The sequence below is a fragment of the Trichosurus vulpecula genome, chromosome 1, assembly GCF_011100635.1.
Source record: "Trichosurus vulpecula isolate mTriVul1 chromosome 1, mTriVul1.pri, whole genome shotgun sequence".
Classification (NCBI taxonomy): Eukaryota; Metazoa; Chordata; class Mammalia; order Diprotodontia; family Phalangeridae; genus Trichosurus; species Trichosurus vulpecula.
The window spans coordinates 34,719,660-34,746,447 of NC_050573.1; the positions used below are offsets into that span (position 1 = coordinate 34,719,660).

Sequence of the window (26,788 nt, forward strand, 5' to 3'; positions counted from 1 at the left end):
TTCTGTGCCACCGAGCCCAAAGTGCGAGCCCCAGAAAAGAGAGACCCCCAGCAGGGTAGCAGGGCTGGAGAGGGGCAGTCCTGAGCCCCGAGAGAAGTAATCCACCCCCTCCCCCTTTAATCCGGACCCCCGGCCAAATGCACTGAGCTTGGGGCTCCGAAGGATGCACGAGTGTGCAACAGAACCTCTGCACAGTGGGGAGGGAACAACACCTGGCTGGACTGCAGCAGTCCAGAGACGGTCCCGTGCGAGTCGGGGAAAGAAGCCCCAGAGCCGGTCCAGCTAACTCCAGCTCTACCATCCCTCCCACATCCCTCTCTGGCCCGCGCGGCTTTTCGAAATCCCTTCCTAGCTGGGGCCCTATTTGTTCCCTGGTTGGCGGAAGAATCCAGCGCAGAGCGCTGAGCGATGCGTCAAGGATCCCCCGCCCCCTCCTGCCTCACGCACCGAGTCCCCGCCCCGCTCCCCTTTGGCTCTAGCGCCCATAAAGAGGTCCCGGCCGGAGTGCCGCTCTGCTCCCGCGTATCCGTACGCCGTCCGAAGCTGGCTGAGGAGTCGGCGGCCATTTTGTCCCTCTCGTGGCTCCAGCGGGAGAGAAGGAGGAAGAGGGAGCCCGGGGGGGGGGAGGGAGGGGACGGGAAGGGAGCCGGCCGCCGACTCTTCCACCGCCGTCTCCACCACCGTCTCCATCACCGCTACCCCCGGGGCCTCCACCGCCGCCGCCGCTTCTCTCTGCTCTGGAGCGTGGGGAAGGGGTGGACGGGACCGTGAGTCCGGGAGCTGGGGGGCGGGCGGCGGCGCCGCCGCTGCTGCTGCTGCTGCTGCTGCTGGGGCCAAGCCGGGCCAAGCGGAGCCGAGCCGGGCCGGGCCGGGGGGTGGGGGGAGGGCCGGTGAGGAGGCGCCGCCGCCGCCGGGGCCGGGGTGCAGCAGGAGGCGATGGCGGATATCGACAAGCTCAACATCGACAGTATCATTCAACGGCTGCTGGAAGGTGAGCTGTGGGCTGGGGGTCCTGGACCGGGGGTGGGAAGCGAGCGTGGACCAGAGTGGATGTGCACGGGGTGGGGGGGGGGTGTTAGGCTCCCGCGCCCGCAGCTGCCCGGGGGGGCTCTAGGCGACCCCAGGCCGCCTGGCCTTGCAGGCTGAGATGGAGAGGTGGGGGTGACCGGCTGTGAGAGCTCCCGCCCCCCCTTACCCCCGAACACCCTCACCCCTCCCTGGGGAGGGACCGGGGGGCCCCTCATTCTTTGCCCCCGCCGGTGATCGAGGGGGTGATTGCACGGACACGTCCTTGATGCTCAGCCACAATCCTTGCTTTCGCTCCCCCCGAACCCCCCCGCCCCAGCCCCTTGGCTTTGAATTAGAAACCGAGCTGTGAAGTAACTCCTTCCCCCCACCGCCACACGCTCCTCTTTGGCCTCCCCAAAGCTTGGCCGGTCTCTGCAGACTTTTCTTTGAGGTTGGCAGGGCTTGTCCAAAGCCGCAGGACGGCGTGTTCCGTCCTTTTCTGCTGGGGCGAGCATCGGGTTTCTCATAGTGGCCTCCACAAAAGCCGTTTTATGGGGTAGTTGGTTCACTGGGTTTCTAGGTTTGCGGGCTTTTGTCCAGCCTACCTTCTTTCCCTCCATTCCCCGCCACAGATCTTAGTCCTGGAGAGTCTTCTTTCTAAAGTTTATAGCTCAAGAGCCCTGGACTTAAATGACTTAACCTTCTCTCCTCACTCCCTGCTTTAAAAAAAATAGAATTCCCTTGAGCGTGTAGGCACTTATTTCACTTCTGGCATAAGACCTGAACCGAGGATGGAGAAAGGTTCTATTTGTTTAAGAAAAGAAACAGGAAAAGATTCCGCCCCCCCCCCCCCCATAGTTGAAGGCTAAAATGCACTAGTTTTGGCTGACTAAAGGATTTTTAGGTAACGCGATTGATTGGAGGTCGATGTAAGGGAAAGATGCGGATCATTCCAGTAAAGCAGCCTGAGATTCAGGGCATATAAAACAAGGGTAACATTTTATCCAGACTTTCGAAGAGCTCTTGGCACTAAGTAATCGAGCTTTGCTAAGTTTCCTGTGAAGTGCTTATCTGCTGTCCTCTTAAAAGATTCTTTGTAATGTGAATGATACTGGTGCTGAGGGGAAAAAGTAAGAGGAGCATGAACGGTGTGGCATTAAAATTCCATCTCTTTGGGGACAAATGACATACGTGTAATAACCAAAATGAAATTTTGTTTTCCTTCTGATAGCTTTCTTTTTAAACAACCAAAAAACCCACCTAATGAATGTGTCCCCTGAAGTGTTCTTGACATATTGCTACTGTTAGATGTGAGCTCTTTGTCTTGATGTTTGTTACAGATATTTTACAAGATAAGATTATTCCGTTTTTATTAGTGTTTAATGTAGTTCTTTACTTATATGAAATTGCAGTTTTTCTTTGACCAGAAACTGATGAAAGCAAACTTCATTCTGTGATGAGCAAAGAATCTGTTTAAATAATTTGACAATTAAAATAATCTAAAGTTGAAATTGAATACATGTAAGAAATTGAAAAGACAGAAGAATTCATTCTTTTTCCTCTTGTTCATTTGTTAGGTTTGTGGGTTGCTCTTCAAAGAGAAACTCCACAGTATTTACTTTGTCACTCAAAAGGTCTTCATTTGATACTTTCATGAGTTATAGGCATAAAAATTAGTCATAGTTAAACTATAAATCTATTAGATTATGATTCCTTTGCCTTTACTTAATGTTTCATTTATTAATGCAGTTTTTTATACCAGCATACTTGCCATAGTGCCATTGGTAGCCACGTTTTGCATTTTCTTGCTTGTCATTTAGAAAATCTGTCATTGCAAAGCTTGTCTCATCACATTTAGCATGAGTTGATTATTTAAATAAATGTAATAAACTAGTATTTCCTTAATGCTTAGGTACTAGGGAAGGCATGCACACTGAATATGTGAATAACTTGTAGCATATGCTTGGACTTGGCAAATAAATTATTGCTTAAGCACAATAGGCTTAGCACTTAGTGGCTCACCATCCAAGTAGGAAGACTTAATAACTGAAGTTCAGTAAGGTTTTTTGTGGTGGATTTTTTTAACCCTTTTTTAACCATGTAAATATGTCTGGAAAGGAAGAAAATGCTTGCCCAGCAAGTACTAGAGTTATCCTTCCTTGAGGCAGACCTTTTACATGTTCAAAATGGACAGGCCTTTAAATTGATTTAGAAAGTTGCATGCTTGTAAGGATGATGATATGTGGCTCAGCAAAACTGATAGACACTAGAGAAACCAACTCAAAATGGATGACTTCCTTAGATTGGATAGAGGGTCGGTTCTTTGCAGAAGAAGAGTTTTATTTTAGATTTTACTCATGTGAGTTTTGCCAGTTTCAGTTTAGGGGTACTAAGCTTTTTCATACTATTTTTTTCTCTCAAGAATAGTATTTTACATGGAACAGAAGTTGATGTTCGCAGATAGTATTTTATAAACAGTCAACAATGAAGTAACTCTTAATATTAGTAGCATTCCACTATTTAAGCTATTGTAAGATGAAGAAAAATAAACTTGCTAATGATTTCAATAAAAGCATTGGGGATAGTTGAATATTTAAGAGGTGCATTCAGCTCATTATACTAAGTAGTAATAGTGCTTCATAAAGCATAAGATGTGCACATTAAGGAGCTCAGAACCTTTGCTCATGGTTTCTAATGGTAGTTGCCACATTTTCCTGGAAACTTTTATTTCTCTTTATTAGTGGAGACAAAATTTCTTTTTCCTTTAGAGTAGTCCTTGCCCAAAGTCATGTAAACAAGTCTGTGGGCAGGGCCCCACTCAGATTAGAATTCCCTGACTTGTTTTGACATCATAGATGCAGACTTTCTATAAAAAGGGTACCTATAATAACCTCCTTCTCTTTAATCCTTTGAAAGCTTCCTCTTGAATAAGTACATTGGTTATATTAATAACAGTAACTTACATTGGAGCAATCATTTCTGAGGTGAAAATTCTAAAATTAAATTTCAGTTTTTAGAGCATCAAGTACCATTTAGCACTCCGGTATTAATAAAGTAGGAATACTTGTTCCTGGTGTACTTTTTTTGTTTGGCATTCCAGGAAAAAAAATGTTTAAAATATATTTAGTACGGGTAAGTTTAACATGTGAGTTAAATTCGGGTTATTAAGCACCTACAGAATAGGTGGCACAGTGAATTGAGTGCTGGGCCTGGAGTGAGGAGGACCTGAGTTCAAATGTGGCCTCAGAGACTTACTTGGGTGACCTTGGGCAAGTCCCTTAACCCTGTTTGCCTCAGTTTTCTCTTCTGTAAAATGATCTGGAGAAGAAAATGGCAAAACCATTCCAGTATATTTGCCAAGAAGCCCCCAAAGGGGTCATTAAGAGTCAGACACAACTGATTGACCAAAAAATAACAACACCCTGTAAGGAATTGTGACTGGGAAACTAGAATGAAAATTCATACAGTCCCTGCCCTCAGGGAGCTTACAGCTAATTTGTTAGGGAGCATAATGCATATATAAATATTTGTCTTAGACAGAGAATGTTAAATGCAAAGGAGTGTCCCCAGAATGGTATCCATGGTTGTGAGTCTGATGAAGAGCCTTATTTTTGAAGGTGGGAGAAATGTCCTGGCAGTCAGTAGACCCAGCATCAAAAATCAGGTCAAGGAGATATAACTGGACGGTACAAACTGCAGAGGAAAGCATATTGAATGTTGGTAGCAAAGCAAATATCTGAAAGGGAAAAGGCATTTTTCTAGTTAGTGATTCTCTGGAATTGGAAAGCAGGAGGTTGGGATTTAGCCTCAAGGCTCTAAATAGACATTTGATGTGGTCGGCTTCTCCCTGGTGAATACAAAGGGCCAATAGTCCCTTCTAGAGAGAAGACTTATTTTCGCATTTCTTTTCTTGGATGCAAAATATGGTTTATGTTAAGTGCACTAACAATTCATGCAGGTGTTCCTTCCATCTCTCAAAATAACTCCTAGCACACTGATTTTTTTTTCTGCAGCTTTGTGTAACCGATGTCCTCTGATTGTGCCCTTGCTAAGGCACTGGAAATTCTACACCAGAATCAGATAATCTGCTGTTTTGAGGCAGGGTTAGAGAAGAGTTTAATTGTTGGTCTGTGGTTAAAGAGAATTTCTCTCCCCTTAGAACTCGTGCCTATGTCAAGCAGGAGGCAGTGGTGAAACTGAGATCGTGTGTTTGATTTTGCTGCTCTTGAGAGGAAGCATTGTGTACAACAGTAATAACATAGATATTCCTTTCCTACAGAACTGTGAACACTGGAGGTGTCACTCCGTATGTGTGTGTGTGTCTCTGTCTGTCTGTGGTAGCCTGTCAACAACAGTGAAGGTCTGGGGAAATGTTTCAGTTTTTTTAAATGGCATGTGCTTGTGACAGAAAAATTTCATTTAACAGTATTATGTGATTAGTTTGACCCAGGGAAGAATCATTGCAATAATGTTTAAATGTCACTTGTAATTATGCCTGTTGGCATCTCTTGAAGACAATTGAAGAGCCCAGCATGGCTGATTTGAAGTTTGGGGGGAGGGTAACAAACTTGGAAGCTTCAAGAAGAATAGGTTTGTAAAAAGGTTAAATTTCTCTAATAGCTCTGGCATTCTACAAAGATGACCAAATCTAGAGCTTCAGTATATTTTTCTGAATTTAAATTAGATTAAGGTAAAGTGGGCCTCCAGATTAGTACATATAGATAGTTCTACTGGTGGGTATCCAAGTTGCTTGCTGCCCTACTCCCCGGGATTTATGTGACTTTTCATTCCTAGAAAGGAGGATCACAACTAGTTAGTGGTACCCTTTGCCCTCTCTTCTGTTCTTGAGACTTCTCTCATCTCAGGGCTTCAGGGAATGGAAAATTCTCTGAATTTCACCACCAAAGAAAAAAGTTAGAGGTCCCAAATGGTATGTTTCCTGTAAAGGGCTAGTTTGTCTGTATGCTTGCTAAGGAGATCTAAACTGAATACCTTATATTTAGTTGTTAAAGTGTGTTGCTCACAACAACCCTGTAAGGTCAGTATTGGAGATGATCCCCATTTTGCAGATTAAGAAGCTAGCTTTCAGAGCAGTTAAATAACTTGCCCAGGGCCTTACAGCTATTAAGTTCCTGAGGGGGTGTAGCAACAATTCGCTAGCAGCTACTGTAGGAATATAAGACCCACCAACAACCAGCACACAGAAAGCTGCCAACACAGGTTCTTTGATCTGCTTTACTAAGGAAAGTAACATTAAGGGGTTAACAATCTTATTTTAATCAAACATACAAATATCATTCACAGTTCAGGGAGAAAAGATCAGCCCCCTGAACTTCAAGGCAAATACAAACAGAAATTACAAACATCAACAGATGGAGCTTGTCTGATTGAAATTACAGTACGTAGTTACCAGAGAAGAACCAACATCTGAGTTGCAAAGCTGGGAGGCAGTTTGCAACTTGCCCAGAGTCTCAACACTCTCTAATAAATTAGAAATGTTAATGTTTATCTGTAGAAATAAATTTCAAAAGCAAATTAAGCATATTAAACCTACTCTTTTACACTTTAGTTAATGTAACATCTTACATATTTGCTTGGTGCTCATCACATGAAGGTTGCTTCAGTTCAGAAATTAAATATGTAACAGAAATTCTTAAGTAGTTGCATTTTATGGCAGCAAATCAGCAAGCTTGTAGCCTAAAAGTAGCTGTATGTAGTTTTCCCTGTTGTAAAAGTTTTAAAGAAATCCCTGGGAGTTGGGGGTGGGGAGTGAGGAGGATGGTTTGTGTTTTTCTTTGCAAGGTTGACTTGCCAAGACCTGATTGGACAATTTTGTTATCTGTCTTATCAGGCTATAGTTTGGAGGAGACAAACAGTATTTGCACTTAGAAGAAAATTTCTACTAATCTTCTCTATTCTCTATGCCAGGACTGTCCAGCCTTAGGTTATCTTAGGGCCACATTAAAATAAAATAATTATTCTAGGGCGGTACCCAGAATAAAAAATACCGTACACTAATAGAAAGTGGGGGAACACAACGTCGTCAGTACAACAGGTGAAGGCACGAAATAAGAAAGCAAACACAAAACAACAAAGCGACAACACAACAGTATAAAGGTAGGTGCGTACTGACTGGTCTGTGTAGTACAGATGGAATGCATCCCGTAGATCGATTGAAAATTCTGTGTGATATGTTCCGTCCATAATACTGCTTAAGATCACCAAAGAAAATTAATATCAATGAGATTATTTATTAGTGGTGGAATTAAAAAATCTAATACGCATTATTATTTTATTTTTTCGCTCATAAAAATTAAAACCCACAGGCAGACCACATAAAATTGCACTGCGGGTCGCATTTTGGACAGCCCTGCTCTATACTGTTTGTGTCCTCCTAAATACAACTCCCACCATCTATAAACTTCCTAAAAGTGAGCAGAGTTTATACTTTGTATCCCTACAGGACCAAATACATTGACTTGAATAGAGGCAAATACTGTCAAATAGTATACAATTAATGTGCACGTTGGCCACCTTCTTGGAGTTCTGGAAGCTGAAACCTACAAAATAAATAACATAGTTTCTCTCTAGAGACAAAGATTGTAATGTGGACTCAATGGGAAAGTATTAGTTCAGTGACAACCATAAAAACTCAGTATAGCGAGTTTCTTCTGATATTGTCATCAGTAATCTTGACATAGGTTTTCATCCCCTCATACCTGGACTGTTGTAGCAGCTTTGCTGATTGGTCTCCCTGCCTCAGTCTCCCCACTCTAATCCATCTTTCACTTGAGTGTCAAATTAATCTTCCTGAAACTCATGATGTAAGCCCCTTCACAGTTAACTCCACTGGCTCCCTAGCACTTCCAGAATTGAATGTAAAATCCTTTGGGACACTCAAAGCTCTTCACAGCCTGGCCCTCTTCCACCATGTATTCTGTGATCCACAGACACTGGCCCCTCCTTGCTGTCCCTCAACATGATACTCCCATCTCCTGTCACTAGACATTTTCACTGACTCTCCCCTATGCCTGGAATTCCCTCCCTCCTTATTCCAACCTTTGCCTTCGAGTCCCTGCTGAAAATCCCACTTACAGGAAGAGTTTTCTTGATCTTCTTCACTGCTAGACCCTTCCTTTTATTCATTGTCTCCAGTTTATCCTTGTCTGTAGTTTATTTGTACATAGTTTTTTGCATGTATTAGACTGTAAGCTGCCTGAGAACAAGGACCATCTTGCCTTTGTATTCTGAACGCTTATAGAGTAGTACCTGACACATAGTATGTACTTAATAAATGCTTATTGATTGAGTGATTGTCAAGCACATGGAATATCAGCAGCAGTTCCTAGCATAGTACAGAATGGCTCTTATACTATATGTGTGTGTGTGTGTGTGTGTGTGTGTGTGTGTAGAGAGAGAGAGAGAGAGAGAGAGAGAGAGAGAGAGAGAGAGAGAGAGAGGGGTATATATAAAAAATATAAAACAATTATTTCTGAAGAGAAACTAGCAATGGATTATTGAACCTAAGCCTGGAGGGCAGTGGTGTTTCAACAATCTGGCTAGCAGCTGCTGTGGGGGGTATAAAATCAACAACAACCAGCCCACAGAATGCTGCAAGCCCAGGTTCTTTTGCTTTACTAAGGAAACAAGCTTACTTTAATCCAGCATACAAATATCATTCACTTAGTTAAGGGGAAAAAGCCAGCACCCTGAACTTTGGGACAAATACAAACAAATTACAAACATCAACAGACAGGCCAAATACAATTCATAGTTACCAGCATCTAAGTTCAGCCTGGGAGCTCATAACGAGGGCTGGCCCAGAGTCATGTGCGCCACCATGGCTGTGGGTCAGAGCTCTGAAAAAGAGAAGGCCAACTCCTGGTTTTATATCTTTTTCAGGGGCAAGGGTAAGACACACATGCGATTCACCCACGTGACCTAAAATCGTCACAAAGATGCCACTTAAATCCACGTGGTCTAAAAGTCTCTGATGTCACAAACATGTCACTCAAACCCATGTAAACTAGGCTTTCCCTTGAGGCAAGGAGGTCATCAAGGACTCCTAATTTAATCCAAGAAATAAAGGCCAAACTCTTCAAGGGCATTTGGTTGAACTAAGTGCTAATAGCCTGTTTTGATTGCCAACACAAGTGGGAACTTAGCCTCTAGCAAAAGGAGAGAAAAGGTTGCTGGTGACTTCTGGCTGCCAGAGAGTAAGGCCAACAGAGAGACTCCCAGCTCCAAGACTGATCCCTCAGATGGGTTACCAGCATTCTTCTCCAGACTCTGAAGGTGCATCAAGAGCTCTTCTGCCTTCCGTGATCTGCCTGCTTTGAAAGTTAATGTCAGTTTGGAATTGAGGGAGTCTTGTTTCTACTAATAAGCTAGAAAGAAATTACTTCAGTTTACATGACTCTTTGGGGACCCTGGCTTTGAATCTAGGGAGTTCTGCCCTCTTTGAAATAGGAAGCCACACCCTCAATCCCCAAATCCCTGGGACCTCTCTGTTGCCTGGAGCCAAGTGAGAAAGGACTGGCATCCCGCATCATCTCCACAAGTTCATTCCAAACAGCATGAGGGAAACATTGCGGAGAATGACTGGGAAGGTGGTCTTATTGCATGCCTTCCTCTGAACTCTTAGCTGGGACATTTTGGTAACAAGGAAGTTTTTGGAAGGTGCTTTAGTGGTCAGGTATTCTGAATGCACTCACAAAGAAAACCAAGAGTGAATGAACATCGCTGCTTTTTCCTAATCCTCTCTGTTTTCTGAGTCTTAGACCACTTTTTTTTCCTTATTGGTCACTGTATTTGCAGGTAAAGTGGTTTTAGCACTGTTGTAGTCAGCAAAAGTCTTCAAGTATGGCTTGAAGAGTCTGAGTTATGTCCCCATTGGATTTTTAACTTGAACATAAATCGTTCAAGGGAAAGTCTGAAACCAGGCAGGTCTGAGCTGCTTGCCAGTGAGCAGTGTAATTGGGGTGTGAATAGCGGCCAATATACTTCCAGCCTAGACAAGATAGGGAAACCCAGCCCTTCCTTACACCGCAAAGTGCCACTAACTGCATCTTGTCTAATTTCACTGTTGTCAGTCTTACAGTATACGGTCTATAATATTTCCTAATTTGAAAAACTTTTATTCTTAGCTGATTGAGGAGGCCATATAAGTGTTTTGCTTATTTTAAACCTAAGCGAACCTTAGCGTATTCTAGAAAATTTTTGAATACATTGAAAGTTCATCTTGCACTCAGTTGAGGTAGTCGATGTTTGGTGGTGGGAACAAATACTACTAACCTGCGTATTTTATGAGAGTGTGTAGAGGGTAGCTAAGGGCCACTAGCTGGCACAATGGATAGAGCACTGGGCTGGGAATCACAAAGACTCGTCTTCCTGAGTTCAAATCTGGCCTCAAACACCTACAACCTACGTGACCCTGAACAAATTACTTAGCCCTGTTTGCTTCAGTTTCGTCATCTGTAAACTGGGCTGGAGAAGGAACTAGCAAACCGCTATAGTGTCTTTGCCAAGAAAATGCCAAACGGGATCACAAAGAGTCAGATGTAACTGAAACAACTCAACAACAACGTGAAGGGTAGCTGTAGTATTGTCTGTACTGCAAAGTCCCTTTTAGTTTCCTAATGTTGGGTTTATGTCAGTTTTATTGGGAACAGAGAGGGTAAGAAGTCAAGAAATAATATCTGGGGGTGGGATTGTATTTTGTTTTTAAAAGAGTGAAGTATCTATGGGTACAAATAAGTCATCACATAAATATCCCCCAAATCAATCTGAAAAGAAACTGTTACAGAGCAATAAAGTTTGTATTTGCGCCGAAACAGTAGAGAAATCAGCAATGTCACCGACTCCCTACATGCTGCAAAGAGGTACTTCTTTTCTGCTGGGAAAACTGCCTGAGCTGCTTAGGTTCATAGCTTCCCAGCCAGATGGCAGTGTCTTCATTATTAGGTGCGTTTTTTTCTGGTTAGAAAAGCAAGAATCTTTCCACAGTGAGTACTTCTGAAGAAAAGAACACACCATTGCTTTTTTGGAAAAACTGTTTCATCTTAATCATATCACATGCCAAGTTGAGTTTCATAATGTAGTTTTGGTATTTGGTTGGTACTGAATTCCATAAACTTAATATTCTTCCTTAAAGATTTTTAAAAAATATTCCCTCTTCCCCCCCCCCCCCCATTTCTTCTCATTTCATAGAATTGTAGGATTTTAGATTTGGAAGGGAACTTTGAGGCCACCTAGTTTACCTCCATTTTGTAGATAGGGAAACTGAGGCATCCAGAGAAATGAAATACAATTACTTCCCCAGGGTTCCACAATATTAAGTGGCAGAACTGAGACTCAAACTCAGGTCCTTTTACTCCAAATTAAGGATCCTTTCCACTGCCCTGTGAGAACTCTGTTTTATAGAATGAGAGAACCCCTGACCCAGAGAAGTCAAATAATTTTCTCAGGCTCACATACTAGCTATCTCTAGGCAGATCTCGGACCGTAGTGGGATACGGGGTCTCCTGATTCCTCTGTCCAGTCTTCATAATACCCTTCTCTTTACTCGAGTGTGTTCTTCAACTGATGTCATCTTCCCTCTTTCTACTATTACCTTTTTTCTTTATCATTGGGGGAAAAACTAAACTACCAGCAGAAATGCTAACCTTAAGGTGTTTGTAGAGATACCCTGTCCTTTACTCCAGATGCCTGGGATTCCTTCTCCTGGAGAGGTAGGGAGCAAGACCGTCTTAACAATATGGAGTAACACACTTCTTTTTCCTAATAATGGACCCTCTGATAACCAGTTTTTGTAGGTTTTTACCTATGCAGTGTTGGCCTATTATGTATATTGGGTGCAAGTGTATGGCTTTGTCTTGGGTCTCTATGGTATACTCTTCACTTTTTCTGCCATCCAGTACACTGTTGTAGATCCTTTCTGATTTATTTGGGTCATTTCAGTTTGAATAGTTGCCAATTCAGTATCACTTGCAGACTTAAAGAGCATGTTTTACATTTGTTTGTTTAGGCCATTGGTAATTATGTTAAATAACTGCGACATCTAAATTATAATGAAATCACTGAAGGTGTGTGATAGAAAGCAAAACTAATAATTCTACTTACTGAGTGCAGAAATAGTTTTTGTATAAATTTAATTTAAACAGTTCTATAGTATGTGGTCAATCAAGAAGGCTGTTTCAGTGTCCTACTTCTTTAATAATATTCATTCCTTTGGCCTTTCATTGTGAAAATAACTAGCCTTTAGATTTTATTTCAACTCTTTGCTTGAACCTTCATGGATCCCCTGAGGAATGGCTAGTGACAGTGCATCTTGATATAACTGTTTCCTGTGGTTACCCATTTCTAATGGAGCTGGAATAGGTCAAGAGCAGGTCAACTCCATGATCAAAAGGATGGAAGTCCTACCATATGAGGACATTTTTGGAAAAACTAGGACTTTTTTATATTAGTGATGAAAGAAAAGATTGAGATCTAGAAAATCATGAAGGATGGAGAGGGATTTGTTCGGTAAATCGAGAGTTCTAGAAAGAAGTGCTTGTTTAAGTTTTTGAAGGAGATAGAGGACAAAAAGTAGTAGGTTTTGTACTGTCAGTAATAAAGAATTTCTCCCAGGAATTATTACTGGGTAAGACCCTATGATAAATCGAAGTAAAATTGTGGCTGCTAAATCCGTAATTCATTGGATTGGAGTATGGACCACACTGCTAAAATGATATCTCTTTAGAAAGAAAAAAAATCACTAAGCATTTATTAATAATAATAACTAATAATAGTAACTAGCATTTATATAGCATTTACTATGTGCCAGGCCCTGTGCTAAGTACTTTGTAGTTATCTCACTTTATCTTCACAACAGCCCTGGGAGGTAGACACATTGTCCCCATTTTGTAGATGAGAAAACTGAGGCAGGTAGAGGAGGAATGCCCTGCCCAGGATCACACAGCTAATACGTGTCTGAGGCTAGATCTGAACTCAGGTCTTTCTGACTCAAGGCCCAGCACTCTGTCCACTGCTCCTATAGTGCCTACTATGTGCCAGATACTTTGCTAGGTGCTGGGGATACAAGTACAAAGAATGAAAAGATCCCTGCTTGATAAGAGCTGTATTTGGATTCTGTATGAAAAATGTGGAAAATGCAGTTCTTATTGCCTTAACATGCATCAAAAAAGGGAAAAGGCTGGTGGTAAGACCGTTTCTGTTTGGTTCCAGAGGGCAGCAGAACCAGCAGTGGGACTGCAGAAACTGGGAAAAGGAAGCTTTAGACTTGATAGGAAGAAAAACTTGCTAACAATCAGAATTGTCCCCAAACGGAACAGGCTGCTCCCTGGCTTTGGGTGTTTAGGCAGAGGTTGCCAGACAGCTGGTGGCACTGCTACCACAGGGGTTCCTTTCAATTAGGTGTTGGGCTACAGAACCACTAAAATCCCTTCCGGTTCTAAACATAAACAAATGCATCCTGTGATTTTGTTATACTTTATGACTCTGAATACTGTAATCCTAAGTTTCAGCAAATTAGTTTAAAGGATCCTTCAAACTCCGTATGGATTTATGTGATGTCCATCTTTCCATGTAAAGGTCAACTATTAGATTAGAAATGAGTATCAAAGTTGCAAGTTCTTTTAAATACTGTACTAGAATGTTTCTAATAAAAATAAGAAAACTACAATATTTTTCTTAAAATTTTCTCTGTAAAACACTAAAAATATCTGAATAAACTATTATGTAAACATTCCATATGTTTTGCTTAATTTTACATGTATATTGAAATAGCTTGATTTCACATGTATATTGAAATATTGCTTGCCTTCTCAGTGGGTGGAGGAGGGGTGAGAGGGAGGGGAGAATTTGGAACTCAATTCTTTAAAAAAAAGAAAAAAAGAATGATAAAAATAAATACTAAATAGATGTTTCAAAAAGGCATTTCACCTGATTATATTTTGTCCTTTCTCAGTGAGAGGGTCGAAGCCTGGTAAAAATGTCCAACTACAAGAGAATGAAATCAGAGGACTGTGCTTGAAATCACGGGAAATTTTTCTCAGTCAGCCTATCCTATTAGAACTTGAAGCACCACTTAAAATATGTGGTAAGTTCTGGTACATTAACTAGTGTTTTGTTTTGGTTTTTATCTTTGAATTTTGGATGTATTAATAAGGTAGTTATTTGGTGTCTCATTCTCCCTCCCCCACCCATTTCTTTAAGGGAGGAGGGGGACGGGTTCTAGTTTCATTGGTTTAGAAAATTGCCAGTCATCAATCTTGATGTCCAGTCTGTGTGGGCACCTGCTCTAAGCTTAGGGTCTTAGGGAGTTGCCTGGCGCACAGGGAAGGCTGTGCCTGCCCAGGGTCACCCAGCCAGGGCTTGACTCTAGGTCATCCCTGAGTACTGGGCCAACTCACTGTCACTATATTATGCTGCCTCCCACTCATTCATTAGGCATAAGGATTTGAGGAATAGTTCAATTCTTGAAGCCTTACTCCTGTGACAGCTGACTTAGTTTATGTGTCCTTTTTATCTCTATATTATGATCTTCTGTTATTATGATACTTGAGAAAGCCCCTGGTTGTGATGGAAACCCTGGGGTCAAGTCCTGCCTCTGACAGACAGGGGCTTGGATGGTTGAGCTAGTCACTTAACCTCTCCATACCCTCCCAGCCAACCAGTGTTGATTAAAGCAAATTTCTTCACTGGAACTTCCTATGAAATCTCCATATAGGTCTTCTCTTCCCCTCCTTGGGGAGAAGTACTTTAGATAGCCTCCTTAGTGATTTTTGATGATCCGTGAGAAGAGTGTTGGAGGAGAGGAAAAGAGATGGGGAAAAGTGTGAAGAAATGTAATAGTTTGGATTTTTTTTTTTCCTTTTATCTCTCCATTTCAGTTTCTTCATGTACAAAATAGGGGTAAAATACTACTTATATTACCCATGTAAAAGAATTTAGAGCGGGAAATGAGGCCTTAAAGAGATTATTTCCTACTCCTTGCTCTCGTGTTTTTATAAATGAAGAAACTGAGTTATAAATCTGAGTTACTATTTTATAGTAATTCCTACAAGCAAATTGGGTATTTAAGCCTGAGGACTAGAAGTAAAGACTTCCCTAAATAGCACTTTAAAATCTGTTGGCTATTAGTGCTCAGCAGACCTGGAAGAAAAGCTATTATTTGACAAGAAGATTCAGGAGTATCTTCTTAATGAGACATTTAGTCCCTTGGTCAGGTGTGATTTTTCTTCCCTTGGTGAAAAGATTTAAATAAGTATGCTAAGTTGCACTGAATTGAATGAAATAAGTACTTAGCTATACAGTATATGACACAAGGTCAGTGGATATTAATTTGCTAAAGAATTTTAGGGCAGACATAAAATTAGAGGATATTTAATGCCATACTATGTGAAAGAATCTGCAAGAGATATGTTTCCATAGGCTTAACTAGCACAAACAAAGTGACTTCAGAGTATTAAAGTGCTGTATAACACAATTCTTGCTTTTAGGTGATATTCATGGACAATATTATGATTTGCTTCGGCTTTTTGAGTATGGTGGTTTCCCACCAGAAAGCAACTACCTGTTTCTCGGAGACTACGTGGACAGAGGGAAGCAGTCCTTAGAAACTATCTGCCTTCTACTGGCCTACAAAATCAAATACCCAGAGAATTTTTTTCTTCTTAGAGGGAACCATGAATGTGCCAGCATCAATAGAATTTATGGATTTTATGATGAATGTAAGTAACTTGTCTAAGTGAGAAGTTATTTAAGTGTTTTGAAAGTTCTTTTTCCAAAGAGGCAGAGTCCATCATCACCAATGAGTAACACTGTCTTTGACAGCTTGGGTGCTTTTTCTCAGAAGACTGGAATTTTGGGGATATCCTGTGTATTGTTGTGCATCCTCCAACATAATTCTGAGACCTTTTTTTAACGAGTTCTTAAAACTACTTATTAATGTGTATCATTTTTCCTAGTATATATGTCAGTGAAAACTTGAATTTGCTGTGAGAGGGAAAAATTTGTATTGCCAAGAATTCCATGCAGTATCCGGTGTGGTTTGTTATAATGGATTTTTGTTAAAATGTATATATTGATTGGAATCTATGAAATTGATTATATATTTTGAAATTATATATAATTTGGTATATCATTTCATAATTACATTATGAAATCATGTTTTTATAAAATGCTTAGCAGAGGGCCTGGCACGTTGTAGGTACTTAATAAGTACTTATCCCCTTCCCTCCCTCTGTCCCTCATACCCTAGAGATAAACCTCAGCTTTATCTGTAAGCAGAAAGAAGGACTTTGAATGAAGGTAGCAGAAGGAGGCTCCTTCTTGCTCTTTTTCTTTTGGTTTTTCTGCATATAAATTCTGGTTTGAATTTTACCTGGGCTGGCTAAGGGCATTAGGAAGAGTTACAGAGTAACCCAAAATGACAGCAGGCTATGAGTGCTGTTTTACATTTCTGCATCCGAAACATGCATTTTCCAAAGCTGATTCCTTTTGTTGAAAACAGTGGAGCCTCAGTTTAACTGTTTACGCAGTTTGCTATGGAAGATCAAAGACTTTGGTTTTTTCCATACTCTGTGGTTATAGTTCTTCCATTCACCAACCCTTTAAGAGACATTAACCATTCAGGCTCTCAGGGTCTATGACATCTGTAACAAAGCCAGATGCTATATGCTTAAAATCCAAGTGTTCTATTTTCTTAAAAGTAATTTTAAAACTTTTGATTACTGGTGTCGTGCCTTGATTAGCCATTGAAGATCAACCAGAACCAGTATGTTTATCTTTGAAATTATGATCTTCAGAATTTTCCACTTGCGTACATCGATTGTTCTTGTGCTATCATTTCACATAAAGCTTTTTTATGGCATATTCATCAGGAGAGAGTTTAAATTCTTCTTTACAGTATCTCTCTGTAATTGTATGCATTTACTTTTTTCGTAAATTTAAGGGAGTTAGGGTTTTGATAGGGCTAAAGTCCAAGCATGAGTTCACAGAAAACCCTATCTAGTTTCTGTTTGCTCCAGCCTCACCTCTGATGTTGGCCCTGGCTCCTGGAGCTGCCTTTTCCAGACTGATTGTATGTTGCTCCCTCTCATGGACCCCCTTTCTGCTCCTGATCTCTGTGCATGGCCTTCACCTGGGGTGCTCTCCCACCCACCTCCCCATAATCCCCAAATCTTTGTATTTTAGTTCTCCTATCTGCCCCCCAATTACTTTGCATATATTTTCTATTTACCTGTGTTCATATTTTCCCTTGGTAGACTCAGAGCTCCTTGAAATCAGGGATAATTTAATTTTTTTCTATTACCCCAATCTCTAGCACAGTCCCTTACCCACAGTAAATGCTTAATAAATGCTTGTTGAATGCTTTTAAGAGATGGGGGGAGTAGGGGTTATAGGTAGGAACAATATAATCATTATTCATGAGTAGGATCCTGTTTTTTGTACAGAGCATATATTTATGGAATATTTCTTTTTAACCAGTGATACATTTGGCTTCAGAAAATAAATATGAACATTCTGATATTATAGAGTCAGCATGATCCTCTTACTTGAATTCCCCTTATGATTCATGGACCTCTGATGTATAATGATACAGTTGTGAGTTTTGAAGCACCCTTACAATGAGATGTTTTCCATAGTGAACTCGTTTCTAGAAAGATAAATACAAGCATACTGCATCAGATGCCATGATTTAAGTATTTTGAACTTTATGGTCTTACCATGAAAAGGTGCCCCTTTGTGAAGCAGTCGTCAAATTAGTAGTTTAATGGAGTATGAGCTTGTCATCGCATAAAGATTTAGTTTTCCTCTTTCTGACTTCAGGAACTGTCTGATACATACTCTGCAGTAATTGGTAGAGTATATTTTGTACCAGACTAGAAGCCAGTTTTAATAGTCCCAGAGCTTAGAATAAAGTCAGAATAATTTAGAATAAAGTTAGAATAATTTGGTGTTAGGTCAGAACTTAGATCATCTTTAAAACAACAGTAACTAGAAGCAGCAGTCAGGGAAGAGAGAGATCACATTGCAGCTTACGGTGTCAAAGTCTAAGAAAATTTTCATTCAAGAAGGAAGGAATAGTCCACGGTGTCAAATGCAGACTGAGAAAAGACCGTTGGGTTTGCCAAGAAGAGAACAGTGAAGGCATATGCTAGATTTGCCAGGGGATTTATTACTTGGAGGAATTAGGGGTGACGATTGACCTGCAGGCTGTTCTTACAGTTTATAGTGAGGTTATTGGTGTAGCTTTTGAGACACGTTTTCCCTAGAAAACTGTTTTAAAGAGAAGTTAGTTTCTTATTCCCTCTGAATTCCAACAAAAATGTACTTAATTCATATGCTTTGTCCATACACACTAATGCTTGAAAAGCAGAAACATTTAGTTGCTGTAGACCTTCTCTTTGCCAAGTAAATCTTTATAACTACAGTGATCCCAAAAGAACAATCATTCCCCAGTGGCCAGCTTTTGGTGAAGAGCTCCTCTGAACTTTTCTAGGTTGGTGTTTAGTTTGTATATAGTTCATCGCTGAACCTTTCCAGCTTGTTGTAATGCTTTACAGAAATTATACTTCATTGCATATGGGACTTTGGAATATTCAGTGTTAGATCCGTGCCGGGAGGAGACATTGAATAAGCCTTGGTCCGTAGAATAAGAATTACATTTGATGTTGTTGATGAGGTTGACCTCCAAATAAATGGTCTAGTTCTCCTCAACCCCTTTCAAACTCCCTTGAGTTTGGTACTTGAGGGGTTTTATTATTATTATTATTAATAAGATGTTTAGAATCTTAATTTGTTGAAAATTATGTTGAGCAAGTTAATCTGCAGATTAAATTATTTAAAAATCTTTGTAGGTAAAAGAAGATACAACATTAAACTATGGAAAACCTTTACAGACTGCTTTAATTGCTTACCAATTGCAGCCATTGTGGATGAGAAAATATTCTGCTGTCATGGAGGTATGTGATAGAATTTGATTTCAGCGGAGCTGTTTGGAGGGCCAGAGTTGGTTTATATTCCTGTTTGTGGGTCTCATAATATTGGGCTTGACTTCCAAAATCCGATTCTCATTGTTTACTTTATATCCCCTGTCTTTCCTGATCCAGCCATGTTTATCAAGTTAGAGTTACTTGTCTGCGGAAAAATTCAGGGTAAATGGCGCGTTTTGCAGGAGGGCATGTTTGATTATGTGCAATTTCTAGTCTTTTGGTTCTAGCTTTTTCCTCCCCTTTTTTTCTTTTTTAACCTCATTAAAAGAGGTCATTGAATTATTCCCTTTGCCTTATGATCTCTAACTCTGTTCTTTGTCCTCATTCTCTGTTCTGTCAGTTGAATTGGAACAAATTCAAAGTTTGTAAATACATTACAGCAGAACTGTAGTACCTATACCTTCTTACTCCTTCTCTCCTATTCATTTGCTGTTGAACTGAGCCTGGAGGAAATCACAAAACCTTGTTGAATGTGTCTACTACAAATTTGTTATCTAATCGCAGTGGCCTTCACTGCATCAAGGAGGTCCCGCTTCTCCCTAATCAATTGTCCAACCCACTCTCCATCCCATCCTTACACCTGTCTCTGAAGAGGTGGCCTTTTTTCCTTGTCAAAACCAGCCTCTCCATGCACCCTCAATACCATCCTCTCCTTTTCCAACACTTTCTAATATTTAATCTCCCTTCTGTGTACTGGATTCTTCCCTGCTACTTACAAACATGTATATGTTTCCCTCATCCTTAAATCCTCACTTAATCTTACCATCTCCACCAGCAACTATATCTCCTCCTCTCTCCTCCCCCTAGCTAAACTCCTGAAAAAGCCACGGTACACCCATTTCCTCTCCTCACTCTTCCAAACCTTCTGCAGTTTGATTTCTAGCTTTATCACTGAATAGAAACTTTTCTCCAAAGTTACCAGAGCTCTTTAATGGCTGAATCTAAAAGGTTTTTCCTCAGTCCTTATCCGTTCTGGGAAGAGGCAGCATATCGTAGTGGTTAGAGCTGGCCTAAAAGGTAGGTGGACATGGGCTCAGGTTCAGTCTCTGCCCCCCTCTCTCTGACCTTGGGCACAAGTCACATCACTTCTCGGGGTTTAAAGAAGGTCTCTAAGAGGATAAGTTGCAAAAAAAAAAAAAAAGTACCGATTGGTGGTATTGCTAGAAGGAATTCCCTCACCTGGGAGCTGTCTTTTCAGTGAAATCAGTTGAGGTTCCATCCCTAACCTTCCTCCTTGATCAGCATTTGACAGACTGTTGATCTCCTCATCTCTGGGATTTCAGAATGCTTCTCCTTCTGGTTTTCCTTCTACTTCTCTGACTGCCCTTCCTCAGTCTCATTTGTTGGATCTTCATCCATGTCATACTCACTAACTGTGAGTATTCTCCAGGGCTCTGTCCTGTGAGTTTTCTGTTTGTTTTATAACTGCATTCCACTGTAATCCATTTCCTTTATAGTCCTATGTATTTTATTTCTTACATTAAATAGCATTCTGAGAGCAAGTCTGTAGGTTTCACCAGACTGCCAAAAGTCAGGCCGTGTCACAAAAAAGGTGAAGAACTCCCATTGCGTACTGTCTTAACTTGGTGAGCCTCATCGCCATCTGCCCAGTGGACATCTCAAGCAGACTATCCAGTAGATAGCTCAGATGCAGCATGTGCAAAACAGCATATTCTCTTCTCTCGCCCACCCTCCCCTCTTTACAACTTTCCTGTTACTGTTGAGGTCACCATCATTCCCAGGTACCCAGCTCTAGTCTTGGTGCCAGTTCCATTGCCAAAGCTTGTCAGCTGGGTGCACAGTGGATAGAGTCTGGGAGCCCTGAGTTCAAAGCCAGCCTCAGGTACCCATAAGCTGTGTGACCCTGGGCAAGTCACTTAACCCCTTTTTGCCTCGGTTTCCTCATTTGTAAAATGGAGATGATCACAGCACCTATATCCCAGGGTTGTTGTGAGGATCAAATGAGACAGTGTTTGTAAAGTGCTTAGCACAGTGTCTAGCACATAGTAGGTGCTATATAAATGTTTGGTATTAGAAGTATTATTCTTAGGTAGTAGTAGTAGTATTTCTGCCTTCACAGGGTTACATGTCCCTACCTTTGTTCAGGTGCTTATCCCCTCACCTAGATTACTGTGCTTGGTCTCCAGGCCTCGGGCCTCTCTCCTGTCTATCCTGCATTCCTTCATCAGATGGATCTTCCTAAAGTCCAGCTTCCTGATTGAGTAAACTCTGCTTGCTCTGTATCCCACCTCCAGCGTCAAAGACCGAATCTTCTGTTTGGTTTGTAAACCCCTCTGCAGCTTGCCACCCCACCCGCTTCTTTCCAGTCTTCTTAACTCACTTTCATATACAATGAGTGCTGATAGTGAAGTGACTGTTTGAAAGTGATGCCAATATTCAGAAAGCTTGGGGACGGGTGGTTTTGGCTCTAGTTGAAACTGACACTGTTATGTGTCCATTCTATTTGTAATTTACCAAACTCCATTCTAGGCATCTCCCCTTCTTTCTAATTATTCCACAAACACAAAGCAGAAAATGACAACATTGATTTAATCAGTAGTAAATTTAATCCAAAATAGCAGAAAAGAGCAACACAAAATTTTTAAAGGGAAAAAAAGAAAAAAAAATCAGCCTATGAATGCCTTGTCTTTTCTCTGCTTTTGTTTCCAGTTTTTGTTATCACAAGAAGGGCTACTAGGTGTATATGGAGATTTTATTCTTATCAGTGACCTCTTTGGGGTATACACCCAGGAATGGAATCTCTATTTGCCCAGTTCCACATTGCTTTCCCAAATGCTTGTACTGACTTACAGCTGCACCAGCAGTGCACTAGTGTGCCCGTCTTCCCACAACTGCTCCAGCACTGACTGTTGTCACGTTTGCCAATTTTCTTGTGTGAGATGAAACCTCAGGCTTGTTTTGATTTGCATTTTTGTTATTAGTGATTTGGAGCCTCCTTTTATGTGGTTATTTATAGTTTGCAGTTCTTTTGAGAACTGCTTCTGCATACCCTTTGACCATCTATCAATTAAGGAGTGGTTTTTGGTTTCCATCAGTTTTTATTGGCTGTCTCTCTTGCCTAGAACACCCTCTCTTTTCATCTGTGCCTTCAATTGCCACTTTCGGTAAGAGGCCTTTCCTGAAACTCTCATGTGTTAGAGCCTTCCCCTCTCAATTCCATCTATATTTTGCATATAGCTGTTTATTTATATATTGTCTCCCCTTTTAAAAAGTAAGCCTTCTGAGGATATGTGCTGTTTTTTTCTCTATATCCCCCGCACTTAGTGTGTGACACAGAGTAAACATTTAATAAATTTGTTAATTGTTGACTGACAGGCTGAAGAGACTTAACACGATACATACATACTTCACCTCCTTTAAAGGCCTATGTAAGCCAAGTTAACTATTAACCACCCAGGAGGTTGTGGGTCTAAGATGATCTATATATTTATAATGGAAACTAGTGGTTATATGTTTTGGAACACACATGTTCTTTACCTTCAATAGCTATGTTTGGGTTTCAAGGGCATATGTGTGCTGGATTCTGGATTTATCAAGTTTTAATGAAGTAGGATCATAGGTTTGGAGCTAACAGGGACATTAGATGTCTTGGAGTCTAGCCTCTTCATTTTATGGATAAGGAAATTGAGGCACACAAAGGTTAAGTGACTTGTCCAGGGTCACACAGCTTGTGTTTTGTTGCAAGTGGAGCTGTTAGAAGTATGAGAGGAAACTAAAACTGAATTGGGTTTATAGAAGGGAGGACATTGAAGCCAGGAAGCTGGCTGCTTCTGGACAGCCTGGAGTTTTAAAAGATCATTGGTGGTAAAATCTAGAATTTGCATTGCCTTTTAAGAAAAAATCTCAACCAGGAAAATTGCCAAAAACCAATTTTGTTTTCAATTTGAGAGAATAAGATAATCTTTTAAGGTAAGTTCCTCCAAATTTTAGAGGTACTAAATTGTTAATATTCTGGTTTCTACTTGAAATTGTGTGTGTTTAAGGTAAATCTTGATTTAAAACAAAACCCTCCATGATAGACACTTGATTATTTAAATGAAGTTTCTCTACTCTAATTTTTGTCCCTCTCCCCCCCCCCCCCCACCCCGGCCATGTTTTCCTTTTCTCCTACAGGTTTATCACCAGATCTTCAGTCCATGGAGCAGATTCGACGAATTATGCGACCGACTGATGTACCTGACCAAGGTCTTCTTTGTGATCTCTTGTGGTCTGACCCTGATAAAGACGTCCTAGGCTGGGGTGAAAATGACAGAGGCGTGTCCTTCACATTTGGGGCCGAAGTGGTGGCCAAATTTCTCCATAAGCATGATTTGGATCTTATATGTAGAGCCCATCAGGTATTAGGTTTTGAATTTTGCATGCGAGCACGTGTGCTAGCCCTTTAATTGTTTATGAAAAAACTCACAAACTTAAAAGGGGATTGACAGGTTTCACCACATTTAGAAATTATGCCTAACAACAAGATTTTTTTTCTCTAAGGTGGTTGAAGATGGATATGAATTTTTTGCAAAGAGGCAGTTGGTAACACTCTTTTCTGCCCCAAATTATTGTGGAGAATTTGACAATGCAGGTGCCATGATGAGTGTGGATGAAACCCTAATGTGTTCTTTTCAGGTAGAGTATGTTAAAACTCTTATTTCTGCTGTTTTGGGTCAAATTTACTATTGTCCAAGTCAGTGTTATTTTTTGGTTCGTGTTTGTGAAAGAAACTTTTGGTAGACACAATGGTAATATTGCAGAGCAACAATTAAACTAGAAAGAAGGGGAGACACCTAGAGTGAAGTTTTGTAAATTACAGATAGAATGTATATTACAGCTTCAGTTTCAACTAGAGGCAACTAGAGGTGTGTTGCAGATATTCCCAGCCTTATTTGAATAATGGGATCACTTTTTACTACTAGCATTCACTGATTGAGAAAATGCAGTGAAAAATTATTATGAATGCAATAACACATTTCACATATTTCTTTAATCACAGTAGTATTTGTGTGCATTTGAAAAAATACTTCTAGATTTCTTGATTATTCCTGGCCCACAGGCTAAGGACCACCAACATACAATTACATGTGTCACTTTGATGCTCAAGTCTGTATCACTGAAACATGTTCCACATGGGCCTATCCCCCCATGCCTTGCTGGGGGAGGAGGGAACAGGGGGCGATGCCCTGAGCTAGTGTCAGAATTGGCTGGGCATTCAAGCATCCGTGTCATCCACACCATTGCCACTGCCTCCTAAAACTCCCTCTTACCTATGTGACCATTTCAGATTCTGAAGCCTGCCGAGAAGAAGAAGCCCAACGCCAGCAGACCTGTCACGCCACCACGGGGTATGATCACAAAGCAAGCAAAGAAATAGAGGTCTATTTGACACTGCCTAGTTGGGACTTGTGTGATAGGATAGAGCCTTCCTTCCTTTTTTCTTTCCTTCCTTCCTTTTTAAACTGGAACGTGCACTGGTCAGCTTGCTCAAATAGATACGTGTTTGTGGTTTCTTTTCCCCATTTTTGATTTAATGAATGGCATTTGCTGGTTACAGCAGCAAATGAAAGACTTTCTCCACTCCCAAGGAAAGTTTCTTTTTTGAAAAACAGTCCTCTACTCCTTTAAAAAGCAACTTCCGTTGGTGTCCCTGCTGCACACTCCATAGCAGTTGATCCTGTCTTTCAGGGTAACTGTACAATTGACTTTTATTTTTTTGATTCAGTACAATATATGTGTAGTGTAAATGCTTGTTTTTCTTTAGGATCTAAGGAGGGCACTAGTGTTCTCTGAGACTAGACATATGTTACTGTCATAAAATGCATATTGTTTATACAAACCACTGTGAATGTGTCTTTTTTCCTTTTTTTTTTTTTACACTTTAAAAGATTTGTTTCAAAGGGATTGCTTTTTCTTTCATTGTCTTGTCATGTACAAACTAGTTTTATTGCTCTCAACATTAGGAATAACCTTCAACCTTGCCAGCATCACTGGTATGATGTATATTTAATTAAAGCACACTTCCCCTACCATATACTTTTGACAATTAAAGCCATTATTTTAAATGTTTGTGACTTTCCTAAAGCCAAAGTTTCTGTTGAAATATGTATTGACACAACCCATAAATACCCGTTGGCATGGTTGTATGTAAATGCCTTCCTCTTGGGGATTTCAAAAGAAGTTTTGATTTTGAATAGCCAATAGTAATGCAGTGCTGTTTATGCTATTAATGATTAAAGTTAATAAAATTTTGTACAATTTCCATATTGCCTATTCATTAAGTAATCTTTTTACAGTTGCATCAGGCCTGAACCCGTCCATTCAGAAAGCTTCAAATTATAGAAACAATACTGTTCTATACGAGTGATCGGTTATGCTTTCTTTGGCCTACATGCTTTATTCTGCGGTGAAGTTGAGGCTTGTAAGTCAAAAAACAAAGGAATTAACTTAATGTTCACCAGTTTATACAAAACTCACAGTATCTATGACTTTTTTAAACTAGGATCTGTTAAAGAAATCTGTTTGAACAGATGACAGTGTACTATACCATGTGGTGAAAACTAATTCAGACTTATTAAAAGAAGAACTTGTTAAATCCTCTCAGTGTCAGTTTATCAGCACAATACACACAGGAAAACTGTTGATGGCATATTGAGTAGATTTTAATGAATAAATTGCTCTGGAAACCACCGTGTCTCCATTTGGATTTGCTTTCAGAAAAAAAATAAACCATAAAATGGAAACTCTCAGTTAACCTGGCAAAAGTTCCAAATCTGAGCCTTAAAGCTGCAGTACAACACCATTCTAGTGGTGGGATGGGGAAGGGTGGCTAACCCCCAAATTACAGACTGATCATTATTTTGGGGAATGTAGTGTATTAGCTTTGAATGGCATCCATGTTTTGTAGCAATAAGCTGCACCGTAACAGGATTCTGTTGTGCCATAAAATCCTTTACAAGGTTTAGAAGTTTCACATCGGGCTTTAATTTGAAGCCTCTCATTGGATGAAGGTGTCAACTAAGAGGCTATTGCAGCAATTCAGGTTTAGGAATAAGATGCCCCGAGAGTTTGTGAAAGAACAACAAATCTGAAGGGGCTTTTGTGGCCAAGGACCTTGACTTGTCTTTGTCTTCCCACACATTCACAGTCCATAGCACCTTGCACAGAGTCGGTATTGAATGAATGAATGCAGAGAGAACAGGACTGGGCGGGGAGGGACTTTCAATTCAGTCAGCTCTTAAATTTTTGAATGGTCTCCATTTCACCTGAGAAGATTAGAAGATGGTCTTAAGTCTCAGGCTTCATGGCGAGGCCAAGCGAGCTGGTTGCCTCTCAACGGCATCCGAGATGGGTCCTCTTGTTTCTTTTCATATGTATCTATGACTTAGAAGTAGACATTATTAGCACCAGCTCTAGGCCTAAAACTGGGCTAGATTGGCAAAGAAAGCAGTTATGAGGCTGTGGATTGTTGTGGGGTTGGTAAGCTCAGAAGGTAGGTAGAGAGCAGATACTTGTCTATTACTGACCTCTCTCTGTATTGACTTTAATGCTATTCCCAATTTTCAGCATATCCACTTCTGTTTTTAATGAAGTACTTAAAGTTGCTTCAAGAACCTGACTTAGTTGAAGACAAAACAGTTTTTCCCCTCTATATATCAGTTTCCCAAATTGCACTGTAGTGGGTCTTCTGTGGGTCAGTTTATGTCTACAGAAGAAATGGAGAGTAAAAGTTTAACATAAACTGCTTTTCAGATAACTGCCCATTAATCCTGTTTGAT

The 26,788-nt window shown here is 40.6% G+C and overlaps 1 protein-coding gene across 1 annotated transcript; it reads left to right on the top strand.

Annotated features, from left to right (window-relative positions):
• Positions 1 to 895: 895 nt before the first annotated feature.
• On the top strand, positions 896 to 25,699 carry PPP1CC (protein phosphatase 1 catalytic subunit gamma). The gene is made up of 8 exons (XM_036769359.1): positions 896 to 991; positions 13,979 to 14,110; positions 15,513 to 15,743; positions 18,876 to 18,980; positions 23,145 to 23,368; positions 23,511 to 23,645; positions 24,298 to 24,358; positions 25,307 to 25,699. Exons 1-8 carry the CDS (start codon positions 937 to 939, stop codon positions 25,375 to 25,377), a joined length of 1,014 nt encoding a protein of 337 aa, XP_036625254.1. The 5' UTR covers positions 896 to 936; the 3' UTR covers positions 25,378 to 25,699.
• Positions 25,700 to 26,788: the final 1,089 nt, after the last annotated feature.

Coding starts and splice junctions, on each gene's coding strand:
- PPP1CC (XM_036769359.1), top strand. CDS start 937: ATGGCGGATATCGACAAGCTCAACATCGACAGTATCATTCAACGGCTG. Junction 23,646..24,297: donor CCCTAATGTGTTCTTTTCAG/GTAGAGTATGTT, acceptor TGACCATTTCAG/ATTCTGAAGCCTGCCGAGAA. Junction 24,359..25,306: donor ACCTGTCACGCCACCACGGG/GTATGATCACAA, acceptor ATCTTTTTACAG/TTGCATCAGGCCTGAACCCG.